Source organism: Epinephelus moara, chromosome 22, assembly GCF_006386435.1.
Source record: "Epinephelus moara isolate mb chromosome 22, YSFRI_EMoa_1.0, whole genome shotgun sequence".
Taxonomy (NCBI): domain Eukaryota; kingdom Metazoa; phylum Chordata; class Actinopteri; order Perciformes; family Serranidae; genus Epinephelus; species Epinephelus moara.
This window is the reverse complement of record NC_065527.1, coordinates 34466572-34483982: the sequence shown is the minus strand read 5'-3', so window position 1 is coordinate 34483982 and position 17411 is coordinate 34466572. Positions and strand designations below refer to the sequence as shown.

Sequence of the window (17411 nt, the reverse complement as noted above, 5' to 3'; positions counted from 1 at the left end):
TGGCAAAGTGAGATATGTGTATTTTTGCTCTAAAAGAGATTTTAGATTTGTATAACAGACATAATTCCACAATTTTTATGTGTTTCATTGATGCCTCTAAGGCCTTTGATCGTGTAAACCATGAAAAATTCTTTTTATAAATTGCAAAACAGAGGGGTTCCCACATCTCTTGTAAGAATCCTGTTTTTTTGGTATGCACACCAGTCAATGTATGTGAAATGGGGTGATTTTACATCTGCTCCATTCAATGTATGCAATGGAGTTGGAGGGGGGCATTTTATCTCCCTTTCTTTTTAATATTTACATGGACGAGTCATTTTATCTCCCTTTCTTTTTAATATTTACATGGACGAGTTATCCAACCAGCTAAACAGCTGTAGAACAGGCTGTATGGTTGGTGACACCATTATCAACCACATGATGTACACAGATGATCTGGTTATCCTGTGTCCATATAGCGCTGGTCTTCAACAGTTACTAAGAGTATGCTCTCAATATGGCTCTGACTTTGATATTAAATATAATGGAAAAAAGAGTAATATTATGATAGTCAGAAGCAAGGAAGACAATAAATCGTCATTTCCTGCCTTCTCTCTCTCTGGTACTGTCCTCAAAATATGTGAAGAGGTTAAATACTTAGGACATTATCTAACTGATGACCTGTCTGATGATAGGGACATTCAAAGACAATACCGAATGATGTATGCACAGGCTAATATGTTGAAACGCAAATTTATTATGTGCTCATTGTCTGTGAAGACCACTCTTTTTAAAACTTTTTGCACCCCAATGTATACTGCCCACTTGTAGCGGCGCTACAAAAGTAGCAGTATACAGAAACTCAAGGTGGCATATAATGATGGCATGAGGATGCTGCTTAAAGTGCCAAGAAGGAGCAGTGCAAGCCAAATGTTTGTCAGTGTTGGTGTATCTACATGTCCTGCTGTACTCAGGAATCTCATGTACAGTTGTATCTGCAGGATATCTGAGTCACCAAACAGCATAATTTCAGTGCTTGCAAATCCTGCTGTGAGTACGGTTAGGTTCACCTCAAGGCTTTTGAACCATTGGCGTTTTAGTTTATATGCAAATATTTGATATTTTTGTATTTGTCTGTCCTTTTATTGTGTCTTGTATTTTTATTGTACTGTACTATGGACTGCCTCTGTGTCCGGAATAAAGTGTTGAATTGAATTGATCCATTCAGAATTACATCTACAACACACTAAAGGGTGCAAAAAGTGAAGGGGTTGAGTTCTTGCTAAAGCCACTGTATGTAAACAGCTCATTGATATGGCTTTCATCATCACTGACAGCACTCTGCCTGGTCCTCATACTGGCCAAAATATATGTACAGTCACCAGCGCCATTTTCTGCAAAAACATAATGTACAAAGCTTTACATATCTGCTTTGTTTCTCCAGCACACGTTCTTACAATCAGCGACTTTTCAAGCAGGCTGTTGTTACAGTATTTTCTATTCAAAAGAGGTGGTCAATAAGATGCCAGCACACTGAAGTTATCCACAGCTGAACCTTTGCCATCAACACCGAGGTACACTGGCACGCAGCTCCTTTTATTGTAATTAATGTAGCTTTGTTTCATAAATACAAGTTTCTTCTGGCAAGTACACCTTGTGTCTGACAGGCTGTTCTTTAACAGCGGCATCCATCATTAACTCTTGGGTCATGTTAGGCCATGTCAACACATTGAAATGATGAACACATAATGAAACCAGCGCCAGAACAGTAAATGTTATGAACACAGTGACACAGTGTGAGCATAAAGTTAACAGTGTACATTAAGTATTTTAGGAGTCAAACATCAACAGTAAGTTACTTACCAAGCGATGATTCTTCCTCATTTCACCTTTAGTCTAAAAAAGAAACATCAGTTACCTCAGTAGTACATATAGTTGAGTAAAATTCTATTTCTTGCATATCTACACACTTACAGGATTTAATTTCCCAGTGAGCAGCAGCAGCAGGGTACTCTTCCCAACACCATTGGGTCCAACAATACAAACTAAAGAGAGGAAGAAAACAAGTCATGTCAGTGAGCGGTTGGGTCAGTACATCAGGATGTGAAGTAAGGTCAGCATCAGACTAAGCAAACCACAAGAACAATAAAGGGAAGATTGGAAGATAAACTCAGGGTACATGCAGGAATCCTGAGGTTAATTTCAATACCTTTTTAAGACTTTTTTAAGACCTTCCAAAAAAACCTTAAGACCTCATCGCCACTACAAGCTGTTGTTAGCAGCAACGCATCTTTAACTTACTAAACAGTTGTAGTTTGCAATTAAATCTATGGAGCACAAACATACAACAGAACTCGGATAAGATGAGAAGGAATAAAGCTTGAAAGAATAAATTAAACCAAAGGCAGGTTTATTAAAATACACCTTAGGTCATAACAAGTAACACAGCTCTACAGCTCAACATCAGCTATTCAAGGTCAACTTGCTGAAAACAACAATAACTTGGTGAAATTACAATATTACACCAGTATTTGCAATAGGCTTCCCGGTTGTTACCTTCGACCGTCTTTATCCAATCTTTAAACTCCGGTATCTCCAGCCGGGAGTCAGCAAACTTGCATTTCCCCATTTTTAGTGTCTTTTGCTCCTTTGTTTGGCGCCTGGACGTGCGCCGTCGCGTGATGTCGCACAGGCGCATGGCCCCGAGTGGCAGTCCAAATGTGCCTACCTACACATCATTGTTTGTAATAGTCGCGAGGAGGAAAATAAATTATACATTCATGGATACTTTTTGTCAAAGCTTGAATGCCAAGAAAATTTAATACTTCATAAAATCGTGATTAAGACTTTTTAATACTTTTTAATAGTGCTGCACGATTAATCTAATCGCAATCGCGATGTCAGGCTGTGCGATTACGTAACCGCATAAAAGGCTGTGATTTGCGATTTAATGTAGGCTAAATAAATGTTAACGTGTGTGCCTGTGAACGTGACTGCCTCTCCTGTAGTGTGTGGAGTTTGTTGACATCAAGCCCACAAGCTATCCTGGTGCGTGCAGACGGGTCAGTGACCCCCTAATATAATGTAGGGGAAACACTGAATCAAGCAAAAAGACTCATGATACCATTTATTTATTACATTTTATTGTAATTATATTGTAATAGCAATCGCAAATCGCGATATTGTCCACCATAATCGCAATCGCACATTTTTCCCAAATCGTGCAGCACTACTTTTTAAGGGCCTTAATTATCCGACATTTGATTTATCAACTTTTAATACTTTTTAAGACCCCGCAGACACCCTGAAACTAATCTGTGATGGTGCAGTTTCTGCTTTTTCTGCCATGATCTCGACATAATTAACAGCAATTTCCTTGAGCGCATCCATATTAAGTTCTATTTACTTTGCAAAATATACTTTTTAAGGCCTTGATCACACAGAAAAGTTTTTTGCTCGCTGTTTTTGCGTTGCTACGTGGTGCGCCTTGCATTTCTGTGCTCTAGGAGCCTGGCATTTTTGGAGCGCTCTGAACTCCTTGAGTTGAAAAAACTTTAAATCAGAGTGGAAAAGCTCCTCACATCATCTCCGCTTTATTCCCATTGTCCAATCAGATGATTTGAGAAGCGGGCCTTGTGTGGTGGTCACGACAACAAGTTTACAGATGGTAAACAATAGAGGAGAAACTGGTGGTAGCGGCTGCTGGATATCCATAGCTATACAGCCTGACGATAGACAGCAGGTCGTCAGACTGCCCCCGAGTTATCCTAAAATATGCCTTGAAAGGGCCACCATGGATGCAAAGCTGCTGGACCAACTGATGGTACTCCCCGTGATCCACCCTCTTCATTAGGGTCTCATGTACCCACACAGATCTCCATTTCCCTGTGCCCAACAAACTATTTGCTGAAAGCCTCTCACCCTCAAACAGAGCAACAGCAAGTGCCCTCTGCTTGTCCATTTTAGTAACTAATTACTGTGAAATAAATAAATAATAATCAGTAGACTGTTTACACAGGAAGGTTAGGGTAAGGAGGTGATGGGGTGGTTGCCTGGCAACAATAAAAAGTTGCAGCAAGCGTTTTTCTTACTACTGGCATTTAATTAAAAAAAAAAAAAGAAAGGGCAGTGCAGTGCACCTCACGTTTTGCAACCTGCAAAACACTTTCTAAGTGATCAGGCCCTATTCCTCCAACCAACACATCAAGTACACAGGCAAATATGTAAACAGTTTGCCTGATTGTCACATGTGCGTCAATGTTCACAAAATTACTCTTCAATTATAGTAGAAGCAGCATACTTACTCCTGGAGTCCATGTCGATTCCAAAGTCCACGTTTTTGAAGAGAGGCTTTTGACCATCATAGCCAAAGTCAACACCTGCACAGGGGACAAACGATGGAGTCATTTTTTGTTTACTTTTAAACAAGTTTGCATGTTTAAATGTTTTCAGCAAGTAGTTTTTTACACACACACACACACACACACACACACACACACACACACACACACACACAATGTAGAATGTTTTGTCAGGAAGACAGACAGAAGTTATATGCAACAACAGTCCCTGGCCAGATTGGAACGTAGGACCTTGTGGTTAGCAGATAATTCAAACTGCTTATTAAAGATAGCTGATGGAACCTTAAAGGGATAGTGCACCCAAAAATGAAAATTCAGCCATTATCTACTCACCCATATGCCGAGGGAGGCTCAGGTGAAGTTTTAGCACCACAGGTATGAGGAAAACTACACATCTTTTATTTGGGTATGAACTGTCCTTTTAAAGAGCCTACTATGAAAACCACAATGTTCCTTTTTCATATTTAGCCAAGGACCATTGTAACATGCCATTCCCCATCTTAGGTCTCAGTTTTGCTTGGGCACTCGACACTTTTGAAGAGCATAGCTTGACAGAAATTAAACAGTTGCGAGACGTTTTCAATTTATGCTTTGGCGAAAGGTTTTAGTTGTCTCCATGATAACCAGAGACCCCCTGCTTTTGTGTACAGTCCAACTCTATTTCTTTTGCTGTTTGTTAAACAGTAATCTGCACAGATAGCGGTTTAAAATCACACAAATATCCCACTGTATATGTGTTTATTTATATTAATGTATGTATGTATATTTATATTTATATTCCTTGATGGATTAGCTCCCAGTCTGTCTGTGAGCAACAGATTCCCCTAACTTGCTACGGTTGGTGGGTGCTGACAGACAGCTGCATCTGTGGACAGAGACGCTGAATGCAGGACAGAGTCGGTGTGGATTCAAAACTACTGTCTCCGTGGCTTCAGCAGTAACACTAACAATCAGATTGCACAACAAATTATATTGTCCATGACATAAGAAAATTTTCCATGTATGTGATGAAAGAAAAGTGTCGAGCAACACCTTTCTCTCAAAAATACGTCATTTCTGTCAAGCAGCACTCTTCAAGAGTGTCACATGCCCAAGCATAAATTAGGCTCTTTCTCCCTTTTCTCTATTGTCAAAATATATTTCTTTAAAAAGCAGTGAAAAAGAAGCATTATTAGTTGCTCCAGTACATGACATTTACTTGATTGACAGACACAGTTATTCCCATGATGACTGAATGTTCATGGAACCAAACCATGTCGTCAGTCCTCAACTGCCTCCTCAGTTTTTAACTGTTATCTCAGTTTCAGATCTGAGACCGTCAGTTGTCATCTTTACTGCTGAAACATTTTCTCTGCAGTTTTGAAAAAAAATTAAAAATAGCCCCAAGCATTAAGCTGCTGCAGCAGTCTGCAAATGTTCTTACTGTGTAGTCCCAGGATGGGTGGTGAGAGAGGAGGTGGGTTGGGGAAGGTGAACTTGACAGTGTACTCTTTAGGTCTCTTCAGCAGCTCTGTTGCCTCCTGGCCCTCCTCCTCCAGACCTCCCTTCTTCTTGCCTTTCTGCTGCTTTCTGGTCAGGGATTCCTTAGTTTGCTTCTCCTGAGAGGAGACATTTAGAAACATTGATGTTAGTTGCAAAAAAACAAAACAACAGCAGACAGAATGGATAGATAAAGCATCTGTGTCAACTGGGAGTTTTATGTTATTCATTTGCAGAAGACATTGAGACTTTAAAGGCACCTTTCAGTGCCATTCACTGTGAGAGAACGTGTTGGCTCTACTCATTCATGAAGTAACACAACTTGCCCCTTTGACAGAGCTTGAATGATTGTATTTCGTTTCATTGTTCCTTCAATTTATATCAAGAGATTGGGTTTCTCTTTAAAGTCTTGTTTATTTTGTTCTGGGTCACCATTCAGATTTACAAAAACTAGACCCTGGTGGGACAGTCATACTCACAGCCTGTTTGGTGGACTTGCCACCAGCCTTCAGGTCTTTTAGTTTCTTCTCCTGCTTGTCATACTGTTTCTGCAGTTCTTTCTGCTTCTGCCCGTACATCTTCTTGAAGGTCACTTAAAGAAAAGTGAAAAACACTGAGTAATGTAAGGCAGAATTTCCAGTATCAGCTTTCAGCTGTGTGTGTATGTTTTACTCCATGTAACCACAATGCTTACCCAGTCCTGTACTAGCCCAATACAAAAATATGCAATAAAACTACACCCTATTTTCAACACAAACTTGTACAATTAAGTCACTCTCCAGATTAAATTTCAAGATCCATTAAACTCATCCTTCAGACATATTTTACAGAATGTACAATACACATTAATTTATTAGTTTTGTTTAGCATGATTTTCCCACATAAAAAGTGAACATACTCTGACAAGGGGCTGACAGCTACAGAGCCTCTAAAAACCCGGAAACTAACATATCTTGTGCACATAAGTTATTACCATTTGGTAACAAATGATCACCTTGTGTGTAAAAGATAACTTGTTCCCACAAGATAATTTATTTTAACAAGATGTAACTTGTTCCCTCAAGATAAAAACATTTTCCCCAAAGATAAATTGTTTTAACAATATGTAACTTGTTCCCACAAGATATTAACTTGTTCCCACTAGACGTAACTTTTCACAAGATAAGAACTTGTTCTTGCAAAATAACTTGTTTTAACAAGACATAACCTGTTCCCTCAAGATAACTTGTTTTAACAATACATAACCTGTTCCCTCAAGATAACTTGTTTTAACAAGACATAACCTGTTCCCTCAAGATAACTTTTTCCCACAAAATAAGACTTTGTTTTTACCAGATAACTTGTTTTAATAAGACTTTCCTTGTTTCAACAAGATTATAACATTCCCACAAGATAAAAAAATATCACCCTTTGGGACTTAAGTGGTTCCATAGAAAACACATCTACTCTTTTTCTGAGATATTCTAGATCTGGCACTGTACCCTGCCCACCAGCCCCCTGCCAGCAGCAGGTTTCACTTTTGACTTTCTCCAACGCTAGCATGGTGCTACAAGGCCTAACCTGGGCTGGTGAAAGAGTAGCACTCATCAGGCTAGCTAGCGTTAGAGGACACATCTGAGAGATTTAGCTGAACATGTTTGCACCTCAATCATACTAAGATGAGGATTCTGTTGTGCAACTAGCAGATATATCAGAATGGTAGCAGTCATTAGCACCTTATGTTTATTATGTTTGTTAGCTTGTTGGCTTTTGGGTTAATTGGCAGTGGCTGCCAACATGCAATAATATCTGCTACAATGTTGCAGTGTTCCTATTGGTCTGCTTTACATCTAAAAACTGCATACTCAATGTTTGCTGACAAATTTTTCACCATGCTAATGCTAACTCAAATCCTCTCAGTGTTTCAGGTTTCTTTGCCAGTGTTGTGATAAAGTCTGTTCCCTCATTGAAATGTGTTTCCCATATCAGACAAAGACTGGCTTTTATCTTAATCTAGCTTGCTTGAGGACATCACACAGACATTGCCCTCTTCGCATTTGTATTGTGTATTGTTTATACATGCTGGCACTTTAAAGGAGTAGCTCTCCTATTTCGTTATACAGGAATGCATAATGACAATAAAGGCTATTCTATTCTATTCTATTCTATTCGGAATGTGAGAACATCTCTCTAGTAACAAACTGTGCACAGATACAAGTCAGTATTAAGTAAGGGGACTTTAAGATGGACATTTTCCTACTTGGATGAAATAAAGTCCTGGCTATTAAACAAAGCTGACAAACCAAATGGAGTTTAAAAAAATGAAGAGAATTTAATCTATGTTAAGAGTCATGTTATTTTAAACATTGCATATCCCTTATCTGTGAGATATTGCTTTAAATTGATACTTACAGTAGTTCCCTCTGTAATAATAGAGTTTCTGGTTGTCTAAGTGGATGATATCTGTACACACATCATCAAGGAAACTCTGGTCATGGGAAACTATAAGAAGAGTCTTCTTCCAGCCTTGAAGGTAGCTGTAAGTGAAAAAGAGAATAACATTTTGCGAAGGCCACATCCACACTTTTAAGCTTTAAAACTGCTTTTTTTTAAGACAAAAACAATCTCTACACACAAGCATTTGTTTTGTTTTTTTTTTAGATATTTTTTGGGGCATTTTGCCTTTAATGGACAGGACAGCCAAGTGTGAAAGGGGGAGAGAGAGGGGGGATGACATGCACCAAAGGGCCACAGGCTGGACTCGAACCCGGGCCGCTGCAGCAACAGCCTTGTACATGGGGCGTCTGCTCTATCCACTATTCCACCGACGCCCCTACACACAAGCATTTTAGTACACTGGGCAATGCGCATGCCAATGTAAACAGGAAGCAGATTGTCTGTTCTGTGGTTGGTTGCTTAATAACAGTAAATACTATGGAGATGGTGAAAAGTAACACCAGGGATTTCTTTACTTGGAGTGACGATGAGGTGGAACTGTTACTGAAGTAACACATTAGTATGTGGAGGTCAAGGCAAGTAAGCAAATACTGTGACATATAAGAGTGGTACCGGGAACTCATGGCCATAGGAAAGGAGTGCCCACACGAGAAGGTTAAAATTCGCAAAAGGTATGTGTCATTTTTTCCAAATGTCTCTATTTTTGCCCGTCCACACTAAAATGCAGCCCCAGAGTTTTCAAACTGCAACAGGGTCAGCAGCATTTTCAACCGTCTTCATTTTAGAGGTTCCAAATTGCCAGAGTAATGTAACATAAATGTAACAATAGCTTTGTATTTTGAAATGAGAAAAACAAATTAGTGTAGATCCAGCCTAAGGGACCAGCGAAGATGCTTCAAAAGCAACATATTCCAAACCATGAGTGGAGTACTTAACATGATGAGAGATGAAACTGTGATACTCGCCGAAAAATGTGATTATAGTGAATGCAAAAAGTGATAGATGGTAAAATGTATACAATCACACAACTTGAATATAATATAAAGCAGCAGAGGAAACACTAAAAACATCATAAAAAGTCTAAAAATATAAGTAAGTGCTAGCAATATCAAATTTGACTTTAAAAATAAGTTTGGAATTTTCAACATGTTGAGTATTTTTTGCCTTTTTTTAAACTCTTAAAGAATAAAGTATTTTGAATATTCGATACACTTATGAGAGTTAAAAGCAGCCTAATGTAAGAATGTTTTTCTGCCAAAGCAAAGAGGACAGAGGAGAAGAGGGGAAGTTAATGCTTGATAAAGTGTATCTGACCAAAATGATGAAAGCCAATTAACAGTGTGTGGATTATTTTTCCACTAAATATTCAACAGAGGGTACAGTTTTTATTTACAGTTATCGCCCGAAGGTTGCCTCGTGGTATTCTGAGTGGCAGTGATGGAATAAGAGTGTAAATAGCTGTCTATACTGCCAGGAATCCTGTTGTTACATGGAAAGCCTGAAGCAGCAAAATGAGTCTATTAACCTATAAAAATATCCATTGCCTTCATTACTGGTTCCAACTCTGCTTAGCTAAGTTAACTTCCCTCATTCACAGACCAACATCCTTCCCAATTAAAAAAACCTACCAGTATTAAATACTCAGTGATATGATTCAGGGAAACACATGACATTGAAGAGCTGCTTCATACTTGTTGAGCCAGATGACGGCGTTAAGGTCCAGGTGGTTGGTGGGTTCATCCAGCATCAGTAGAGTGGGTTCCATGAACAGAGCTCTGTGGGCACAGAAGGTATGAGTGAGTGAAAAAAAAAGAACTTCTGACAGATGGATATTGGACCAGTTTGTAATGGTGTACCTAGCGAGGGAGACTCTCATTCTCCACCCTCCAGAGAACCTCTTGGTGGGTCTGTTCTGCATCTCAGGTGTAAATGACAGGCCAGCCAGGATCCTTCTGGCCTTGGCCTCTGCTGCTGCAGCTCCGATTGCCCTTAGCTCTTCATAAACCTGTCAAGGGGTACAAACACTGAGACAGGTCAAGAGACACGAGCCTTCATATGATCATGCCGGTTGTAAACAAGTCAACAGTTAATCCAAATTATTTAACCCACTTTTTTGGAGGTCAAACTGAAGGTGAGTCACCTGAAATGTCACTAATAAACCGTCATTGCACAGGGAAACTGCAAAATTACAGCAAGCACAGTTCAATGAGACTGAACCATTAGGTCTGTTAACTGTGATGCATGTTTACAACCAACAGTTTGGCAAGTCAGCTTCCTATTTGCCTTTATTTTCTTTTCCAGATACGTTTGGCTAACCTCCAGGTTTGTTTCCAACCTGTCTGCTTATCTGAATGGTCGTCTGTCTTGACCTTTCAGACTCCTTTTTAGTGAATTCACTGTGTTTCAAGACCTCAGCAATTCATTTGGCAAGTAAGAATTTATTATTACTGATAGCAATCATGGCCACAAATACAAAACTTTTCCCTGCTGTTTGCTGGAGTTATCCATTAAAGCTGTATTAACAGATTTTTTGTCAACTTGGGGGCAGCAGGACAAGCCATAAACCCAACATTGACATTTTATCACTTTGTACAGCTGATATGGTGAACATTTACCCATTTTTACATCCAGAAGACACAGAACAACAGTAGCCGTCATTTGGAGTCATAATTAAGTCCACCTGACACATTTAAGTGTAATATTCTCTCCCTTTTAGCTCTGTTTAGGTCTCCAACAACTGCTGAGGAATATATCTGTCTCTTCAGCTGCTAAATGTTCCACTATGAGTACTAGCCAATCTCTGACTGTGTCTGCCTGCTGTCTGCAACTGAGCAGGTAGCGTACACAAGGTTTATCAGAGCTTTCTTACTGAAAACAGCTGCCTGCTGCTGCTAGAAACCAGGTTGCTGCACTGAAAGGTAACCAAAACAGTAAATTTGCCAAACAAACAAACAAAACAAAAAAGAGTGAAAAGGTGACTACAGGAATACCAGATCTTGCCAGATCTCTGGTCCCCTTTCAATGCTTCTCTGGAAGAATTCCATATGATAACTCTCCCTCTTCATGAGACAGCTTTTTATTGTCAAGCAGCAAAGTCGGGAAATGTTGGGTTTTTATCAGCAATAACTTAACGACTCCTATACAGCTACATGAAACAGTAAAATAAAACATATGTGAAAATACAAACACTTATAAGTTGTGCACTCATGTAAACACACCACAAACTACAGTATCAGCTTCGTGCACCAGTTTATAGCCTACTGAAGACATAACCACATACAAGATGTGTGAGTATTTGCTATCTTCCTACGGTTTGTACTATCCAAACAGAAAACACTTTTTATACATGCTGTTCGCAACCAAGGACCAGGTCATATATCCATGCAGAAATATGGACACTCGGACACAGCTGAGTTCAGACCTTGTGCATCCGATCACAAAAGTCGCACTAAAATGATGACAGTAACCCTCACTCAACTCACTCACCTTCTCCAGCCTCTCAGCCACACTGTCTTCTCCCTTCTCGAGACGAGCCTGGAGCTGTCTCTCCTCCTCCAGAAGCTTCAGGCGGCGGGTGTCTGCCTTCAGCACCGCCTGCACCGCCGGTGTGTCATCAGCTACCACCTCTAACATAAACACAAGTACATGACAGAGTCAGTGGGTGACAACCACATGGACAGAGACAGAGAAATGATGGAGAGCACAGACAGACAGGTCACTTACCCTGTTCACACAGCAGCACATCAATGTTGGGGGGAATACTGAGAGCTCTGTTGGCTATGTGTTTCAGTAATGTGGTCTTTCCTTTGCTGAAAGATGAGACAAAGACAACTGAACCAGGGTTTACACTAGACTTTTTTGGCAGCCAAAATGGCTGTTAATTTTACATAATTCTGTCCATGTAGATTAACTACTGGACATATGTTTTAAATAGCCAAAAATAGTGTTCTTTTAAACAGCAATAAAACACAGATGCTATAATCCTTTCTGCATTCCAAGCCCGTCAAATTAATTAACTTTAAAACAAGACAGCCTTAATGACAAAGTGGTTTACTGAACACAGTGACTAATCAGAGAATATGAGTGGCAGAGGCAAAGGAGGAAAAGGATTTGGTATGGAAAGGGCCAAGCATCACTGTAACGCTGTATATGACAACATCCAGGGAATTACAAAGTCACCATCTGCCATCTGACTTGCTGTGTTATTATTTATTTGACATATTTCCTGGCAGACATTTTGACCATTGAGATTTTTATCTGCTGGATAACTCTGCGTGATATCGCCAAAGAGGTGCCATATGCCAGCTGACATTAACCCTGAGATGAACACTTAATCAGTATACATTAGTACATTACATTTGCTTCTATTACAACTCAACCTGGTTAATGGGCATACCACAAGGAAACCTGCACTGGGCTCTTCATATTTATTATATTTGTCTGTATTTTCCATGATCTATTAAAAAGCATATAATGCTGAAAGAATGCAGACACTGTTTTCAATATACATATGTATTTATTATGTTTTTTATGTACATAGCATTGTCTCAGTTATCAGACAGTCAAGCTAACGCCTGCCACCGTAAAGATTAACAGCGGACCAAGCCCAGCCAAGAATTTATGAGACGCTGTCAATTTTGCTGCCCAACTCCGAGAAAGAAAAGAGAATCACCCAGGCTGTGGTAGCTTTCATAGTGAAGGATCTACGGCCTTCCTCGGTCGTTGAAAACTCCGGGTTTCGCCACCTGTTGAAGACGTTGGAGCAAAGGGCATAGGAACCAATATTGGAGACAGGCGCATTTGTCCCACTCAAAAATTATAACGCGGAGGAGAAAAATATCTTATTTTGAAATCTCAAGGCAACTGAATCGAACGCAACTGGACTTAGTTTTGTCTTAGAAGACGTTTCACCTCTTATCCAAGAGGCTTCATCAGTTCATGCTTGTCTGACTAGGCTGGAACTAGTCTGACAAACTGGTGTGGAAAAACCCAGGTATTTAACCTCTGAGGAGTTCTTCACAAGGCCAATGATGTCATTAGTTCGTTAGTGCTCCAATGTGTGTCAACGACAGTCGTTGAAACTCCTGCTGCAACGGTGGTCGTTGGGGTCGTTAGAGTCACATGAGGCCACATTTGAAATCTCTAACTCACTTGCTTTTATTTTGAAAGCACAACACAGCGTCACTGCCCCCCCTCCACCGGCTCTGAGTGTTTGAGAGGCGAGTCGGGACACAGCGGCCTGCAGGCGACAGAGATTTAAGATGAAACGATAGCAGCAGCTCAGTGTTAGCGCTTTCTTTCTTATGGGAAAGAAAAGAAAGAAAGACAATGTGAGTTGGTAATAATTTTGTCCAGGAGGATAATCATATTTTCTGTCTAGACCTGTTGATGTTGAGCTGACGTTGTGATTCATCATCTAGGCTAACTTGTACACTCTTGCTAGGTAATCTTTAATATTGTTACTATTAACTTTACTAGCTAACATTGGCTGGTGAAAAATATGACAGACTTTCCAATCTCAAAGAAAAGCTATTTGACACTAAATATTAAAGGTTTTTGTAAAACAACTTGATTGTTCTATTAACCCATGTAACTTGAAAATGAGTACACACCTCCAATATCTAGAAAGGAGTTAGTATGTCTGTGTGTTTTTCGCTCGTTCTTGGCTTTCCCATCAGTATTTTTCTATACCTTATTCATGTCAACTGCTTTCATATTAGAGATCAGATGAAGTTCACCTAGCAACTGACAGATAGAAAGGGCGAGGCAGGGAGAGCCAGCACTTCAGAGTTGCAGGTAGGTCATATGTGCTATATAAAGGGTTAGGTGATATATTCAAAACTCATGCTTAGCTGCCACAGTTATTGTCAGTGAATTGTTAAATAAATTAATCAAGCAATTTGAAAGTGATCAGTAACATCATCGTCACTGATTGAGATATGTCAAAAAAATTGTCAAGTATTTTCTTTTGCATTTTTTCATGAATTAAGATGGAGATATAAAAAGAGTAATTGGTAGAAATAAACCATCACCAAATCTCAGTATCATTTATAAAATATTTTTCTCTGTTCTTTGTAAAAAATATTTTTTTAGCTATTTTTGTATGTTGTGCATATAGATAAGAGTGTGTAAGTCATGTATTTGAATACATGCATTCATACTTTTAGATCTGTGAATGTTTTTAGTGTCAGTCTTTCTAGTATTCAGCACTGACTTGTACCTGTATCAGATTATAAGATCTGTGGTACTTTATATATTTCTGTATACTAAGAAAATACATAGGAAACACGTGTAAATGTTGTCTGTTTATGATGAGAACATAAATCTGTTGTTACAATAGAATAATATAAATAATATAAATTTGAAGTTGACTTTGTTGGTAAAATGACGCATTCTGAACCACTTCAGGGCTAAAATGAGCTTTTCTTTGTTTAGAAAAAAATATGGTGCTAAATATTTAAAAAAGCAGCCTTTTCACCATTTGGGGCATTTTGTTTTTGAAAGCAAATTGTTTTATATGCCATTCAGTGACATTTCCCATCCCTGGCAGACATATTTCTGCTCAAACCATTTACGGATCTGTCAGGTTTCCGACATGTGCCCCCCCCCCCCCCAATGTTAAACTCATTCCTACGCCCTTGGTTGGAGCCACGGTATAATCTACCATCACGTAGCCACTTTACAGAAAAGGTCATACCTGCACTTTACAACGACACCAAACCCCAGGTAATGTTGTCAATGAGCCAAGCTAGTCGAGTAGCCATAACATGTGATTCCTGGATTTCTGTTGCGACGGAGTCCTATGTAACAGTAACGGTACATTACGTTACCAGATTTTCAATCAATCAATCAATTTTATTTATAAAGCCCAATATCACAAATCACAATTTGCCTCACAGGGCTTTACAGCATACAACATCCCTCTGTCCTTAGGACCCTCACAGTGGATAAGGATAAGGAGAATTTTGTCGCATGTTCTGCAAACAAGAGCTATTTATGAGTCTCACACAGGTGCTCGGAAAATTCCCTCATGTAAAATGCTTCACCCATACACTGAATCTCGCATCCCAGTGGGCGCTTCAAGTGTCCATGCTCTCCAGACTCCTGGGCAGAGTTCGACGGATATCAGCATTCTTCCACCGCAGCACTACAGCACTACAGCGAACCACACTCTAAAAGTGAAACAGAAATATCTGGGCCTGAAACATCATAAGCTGATAACTGATGTTGCCACAAGGTGGAACAGCGCATATGACATGCTCGAGAGGTTTTTGGAACAACCTGCAATCTATGCCACCTTGCTGTCTCCATAGGTGAGAAAAGGACAGTCAGACCTCTGCACTCTCAATGAAACAGATGTGACAAATGCAGAGGACGCTGTGAGTGCATTAAAGCCGATGAAGGATGCGACCACACTGATGTCAGAAGACAGCAATCCAACAGTGTCCCTCATTGCTCTAATAAATGCACAACTCCTCCAGAACATGACAGACACCAGCGGAGACTCACCCTTGATCCACGAGCTCAAGAATGCAATCAAAACAGATCTCCTGAAGAGGTACAACAGTGAGGCAGAGAAGAAGATCCTTCATACAGCCTCTGCCCTGGATCCCCGTTTTAAGGGACTGCCCTTTCTAACAGAGGAGGAGAGATTGGAGATCTACAGAGGAGTGACTGAGGAGGCTGCATTTTTCAAGGTAATTTCACCATGTTTCATGTAAAACTTAAAATGCTCATAACAATATCAATAGTAGCTGCAATGAGTGAAAGACTGAGAAAAAAGTTATCCTACTATGAGCTGTTGCATTGACTGAGAAAGTGCTAACTGCTAGTTTAATGCGATTTTCTCTTTCCTATTCTTTTGTTAAAACACAGAATGAGAGGACATTCAGGAGGACCAAACTGAATGAAGCTCCTGGGGGAACAGGAACTCAAGAAGAAAAAACACCCACGGAGCCCAGCCCCTCTGCTCCCAAAAGGAAGGCCTCATTGCCGCTCGAGAATTTGCTGGGACAGTCATTCACTGACGCTGAAGGTACAGCAGAACCCAAGAGGAGGGCTGAGGAGGAAATGGGGAGATACTGTAAAGCCCCATCTCTCCCTCTCACTGAGGAACCTTTGAACTGGTGGCATGTCCATGAGATCACTTTTCCCCTCCTCTCCCAGCTGTCAAAGTGATACTTGTGTATCCCAGGCACAAGTGTGTCTGCAAAGCGAGTTTTCTCCACTGCAGGAGATGTGGTCACTGCAAAAAGAAGCACTCTCAAACCAGAACATGTGGATCAACTAGTGTTCTTACAGAAGAACCTACAAATTCCTAAATGCTGAGCAGTGAGTCATGTTTGTGATATTTGGCACATTTAGGAGCTGCCCTGTGCCCAGTGCTGCCATTTCAAAACCTTTTTGTAGTTTACAGCACTGCAGAATGTTTTGTTTTTGAGGACAGACTGTTTTCACACAATAGGTAGGCTAGGTCTATACTATTAATTTCAGTTTACAATTTAATGGTAGAAATTTCTGTTAACATTTTGGTATTATAAACCAGTACATTACACTATATAAAATTAGGGTTGGGTACCGTTCATAATTGAACCGATACGGTACCGGTACCAGTATCTCGAATTCAGTACCGGTACCAAACGGTACCTTATTTCGGTACTTTTTAACCCTATGGGCCCTAGGCCTTTTTGGGGTATTTTTACTGCCTTTACTTTTAAGCTCATATCACAGTCATTATAAAGGCTACATACACATGCTATATCTTGTTTTTTTTTTTTCAAGACAATCTGGGCTAACCAGATTTGCCATCATTTCATGTTCTTCTATGTGCCTGTATTTTATATTAATTTTTTAATCAATGAAAAAAACAAATCTGTGTGCCTAAATTCTTACATTTTTACATGTATCTCACCATAGCAAGTTGGAAAATTACATATTCTGACATATATGAAGAGGGGAGACTCTCTGGAATCTGGCAATATAAGAACCATGATGCTGGGACATTCTGTCACTTCACAGATGTCCAAAACATGTGGTTTGTGCCAGGCGGACATGTTTGCCAGTATTTTTTCATTATTGCAAGAAATTCCATTGACTCATTCACAAGTCAAAAATGTGTTTTATCTGAAAGAAACATGCAATATTTACATCTAAGAT

General features: G+C 39.7%; 1 protein-coding gene across 1 annotated transcript in view; it reads right to left on the bottom strand.

Moving 5' to 3' along the window:
* abcf1 (ATP-binding cassette, sub-family F (GCN20), member 1) overlaps positions 1-17411 on the bottom strand; it is a 57587-nt gene that overhangs the window by 10768 nt on the left and 29408 nt on the right. Inside the window, exons 12-21 of the mRNA XM_050033973.1 lie at positions 11979-12064; positions 11742-11881; positions 10112-10260; positions 9947-10030; positions 8211-8335; positions 6299-6411; positions 5764-5938; positions 4284-4358; positions 1954-2024; positions 1843-1875 (exon numbers count right to left, since the gene is read on the bottom strand). Coding sequence (XP_049889930.1) covers positions 1843-1875; positions 1954-2024; positions 4284-4358; positions 5764-5938; positions 6299-6411; positions 8211-8335; positions 9947-10030; positions 10112-10260; positions 11742-11881; positions 11979-12064 — 1051 coding nt within the window. The remainder of the gene's footprint in view (positions 1-1842; positions 1876-1953; positions 2025-4283; positions 4359-5763; positions 5939-6298; positions 6412-8210; positions 8336-9946; positions 10031-10111; positions 10261-11741; positions 11882-11978; positions 12065-17411) is intronic.